The sequence below is a fragment of the Triticum dicoccoides genome, chromosome 6A, assembly GCF_002162155.2.
Source record: "Triticum dicoccoides isolate Atlit2015 ecotype Zavitan chromosome 6A, WEW_v2.0, whole genome shotgun sequence".
Lineage (NCBI taxonomy): Eukaryota > Viridiplantae > Streptophyta > Magnoliopsida > Poales > Poaceae > Triticum > Triticum dicoccoides.
This window is the reverse complement of record NC_041390.1, coordinates 605236204-605239379: the sequence shown is the minus strand read 5'-3', so window position 1 is coordinate 605239379 and position 3176 is coordinate 605236204. Positions and strand designations below refer to the sequence as shown.

The window sequence follows — 3176 nt, the reverse complement described above, 5'->3', positions numbered from 1 at the left end:
GGGGAGGCTGGCGCTGTAAAAGTCGGTGGGTAGAGAGACTTCGATCGATTGATCGCATGGAGTATTACGGGAAGAAGCGAAAAGAAATGACAATGAGCTCCCCCTTTAGGAGTAGAGATGCTCTAATCTAGCTAGTCCCTTTTGTGTTTTGTTCCACAATCAACCAAGGTATATAAGAAAGTACTTGGTAAGCATTTCAGGAAACTAGCTCGCTCCAGTACAGAAATAAAATTCAAATACCGAAGGCAAAAGTTTATGTTTCTACATGACACGAACATATCTCAGGAGATGACGCTACAATCGACGTAGGGCCGGGCCAGGCTTAGCCTGATTTGACACATACTACATGCATGCTTAGGCCAAAAAGGATTAACAAGATCTTTCACTTTCGAAAATATCAACGAGATTCTTCCAAATGTGGCACCGTATTCTTATCGCATCTCAGGTGGAATCCCATACCAATGCACTAATCTAGCTAGTCCTTTTTATGTTTTGTTCCACAATCAACCAAAGAATATATAGAGCACATGGTGCTATATAGTGTTTATTATTTCTCCAAAATCGGATACAATCATATGCTCGCAATCAACTAAAGAATCTGCAATTAAAATCACCATCTCTTCAATTATATGCTTGCTAAAAAAACATGTACTCCAATTATGTGAGCATATGGACAAATGCAGTATATTGGAGATCCACAACTATAGGACGGAGCTCAAATGATTGAAAGTAAATTTTAGCAGTGTCTGGTCCCGCCCTGCTTTCTCCAACAACAACGAAAGGACCGGGACGCCTCCCGTCTTTAATCAATAGGCCATCTGATCACCAGCACCCGCGAGTGATGCAGCGCATGGAGACAGACAATGGCGGGTCGGGCAGGCACGTTGAGCTGTTTCTCATATAAAGCTATGGTACGCAATTTACGTATCTTATAAAAAATCTAGAGCATGAAGAATAGCGACATGCTACTAGTCAGAACACCGGTTTGTGTCTTTTTTATATATAAAAAGTGTACTGGTTTGTGGTGCAAGAAATTGGCCAGCACTTTTGACACAAAATATTCCAAGCAAGCTGGCATGACTCCTTTGAATATTGGAGGGTGGACCTACCTGCCTTGAATCCCGTCCGGGCCCACGGCACAGCCACCCACAGCGCCCACCCGTAATCCCCACCCACTGAAGCTCGTCTTCGTCTCTATAAATTGCACCCAACCCGCTTCTCTCAGGTTTACTCCCGATTCCATCTCCTCCACGCACCCGATTCCAACTGCTCGCGCTCCTCGATCTCTCTCTCTCTCTCTCATGGCGACAGCAACCACAAGTCGACCCAGCGGCCCGGTGCTCTCCATACCCACCTACCGCTCCGCCTCGCCCACCCGCGTCAAGCTCGCCAACGGCGCCACCCGCTCGCCGGGCAAGTCCGTCAGCGTCTCCTCCCCGTCATCCACCAGGAGCCGGCGGTCCTGCATGTGCTCCTCGACGAACCACCCGGGCTCGTTCCGTTGCAGCCTCCACAAGGAGCGCAAGCAGGAGGGGGCCCCCGCCGGGAGCAGCAAGCCCGCCTCCCCGCCGTCCGTCCGCAGCGCCTGCAGTCTGGGCTCGAAGCGCATGGACAGCGGGCAGTGTGCCCGCAGAGCGCTCGCGCCGTCCCCCGCCGCACAGCACCGGAGGCGCGCGGGCGGGTTCCGCCCCAGGCCGAGCCGGCTCTCCGCCGTCTCCGTGGCCGGCGAGCGTCCCAGCGACAACTGCCAGTAAACAAATCAACGTCGACATGCCATAGCAAGATACTACAGTTAGATGCTTTTGAGTTTTGACCCAATTTGACTCCGGCCTGGTCAGTTTAGCTAGCCCGTAGCAGTAGGTGGAGTGAGCCTCTTCCTCCTCTCTTCTGTAATCTGTACATACAGTGAGCTCGTCCTCTGCTCTCCGTGGTGTAAAATGAACGCCCTTGGTTTTGGATATACTACTTGAGTTACAGATTGGGACACATGGTGCATGCATCTCATCTTTGACCCGTGACGGGAGGCTTATCCGTCTTTTGATGATTTGTTTGCCGCGACAATTTTCTGCTTCTGTTTCTGTTTCTGGAGTGTGGATTCATCTCGCCCCTGTTTCGGTTTCGGATAAGCTCTGCAAAGAGATCAGTGGCGTCTCGCCGTCGCCTGCTCCCGTCACGCCGTACCCGTGCGTGCCCCGGCCGAACGGATCAGGCGAGGCCAAGCACGCACGGGGCGGTTCTGACGAGATTTGTGTAGAATTTTCAAGATAGAATCGATGAATGAACTGAGATATTTCTTCTTCCTACGTTCCTATTCGTGATATTTTACTGTTGGCGGGACGGACGGCGTAGCGGTTGGGATTCCCCCTCGAACTCCTGAACTTGCGCAAGAAGATGATTGTGGACACTTCTTGTTTAGTGTGGAAGGCGATACTTCCGTTTCTTCGCCGGTAATGAGTTGCTTGGCATAAGTTGGTTCCCATCTCATCTCCCTATCAAATACGGTGTTTCTTTTGCTCAACGAGCCGATTACTGATCATACAAAGCACTTGGATCTTCTGTTGAGAACCGTTTGTCTGTGTGTGCGTACGTACTCTACACTGGATGCGTTGGGCATGTAGTAGCTGCTAAGCAAACAAACCAAGTGGGCTCGCTCATGGTGGAATAAAGTACTAGTTGAATATCTTATTACGAGTTGGTGGTACTCCCTCTGTTTTTATTTAGTCTGCATATTAGGTTTGACCGAAGTCAAACTTTGCAAAGTTTGATCAAGTTTATAGAAAAAAAAATATAAATATTTACCATAACAAATCTATATGATGTGAAAGTACATTCAATAATGAATCTAGTGGTATTGATTATTTATTGTATATGTTAATATTTTTGTTTATAAACTTAGTCAAAGTTTACAAAGCTTGACTTTGACCAAAGCTAATATGCGAACTAAATAAAAACGAAGGGAGTACGTTCTAACGAACTCGTCAAATATCCATTTACTAGCCAGAAATTATGAAACGTCAGCGTCGCCAACATGCCCGCGCTGAGCACTTTCAGACGCCGGGCTCGGTCGCGCGCGCGGACGCACAAATGCCACTGACGCGACCGGAAGGAACTCTCTTGCCCGCGCACCAGGGCATATGATCGGTTCAGTGCAGTCCCGGGCTGGAAGATCTGCCTGG

General features: G+C 49.0%; 1 protein-coding gene across 1 annotated transcript; it reads left to right on the top strand.

Annotated features, from left to right (window-relative positions):
• The first annotated feature begins 1234 nt into the window (after nucleotides 1-1234).
• Nucleotides 1235-1986, top strand: LOC119314524. The gene has a single exon (XM_037589232.1). The coding sequence runs from the start codon at nucleotides 1302-1304 to the stop codon at nucleotides 1752-1754; it is 453 nt and encodes a 150-aa protein (XP_037445129.1). The 5' UTR covers nucleotides 1235-1301; the 3' UTR covers nucleotides 1755-1986.
• Nucleotides 1987-3176: the final 1190 nt, after the last annotated feature.

Bases quoted from the DNA above. Each gene is read 5' to 3' on its own strand.
- LOC119314524 (XM_037589232.1), top strand. From the start codon at position 1,302: ATGGCGACAGCAACCACAAGTCGACCCAGCGGCCCGGTGCTCTCCATA.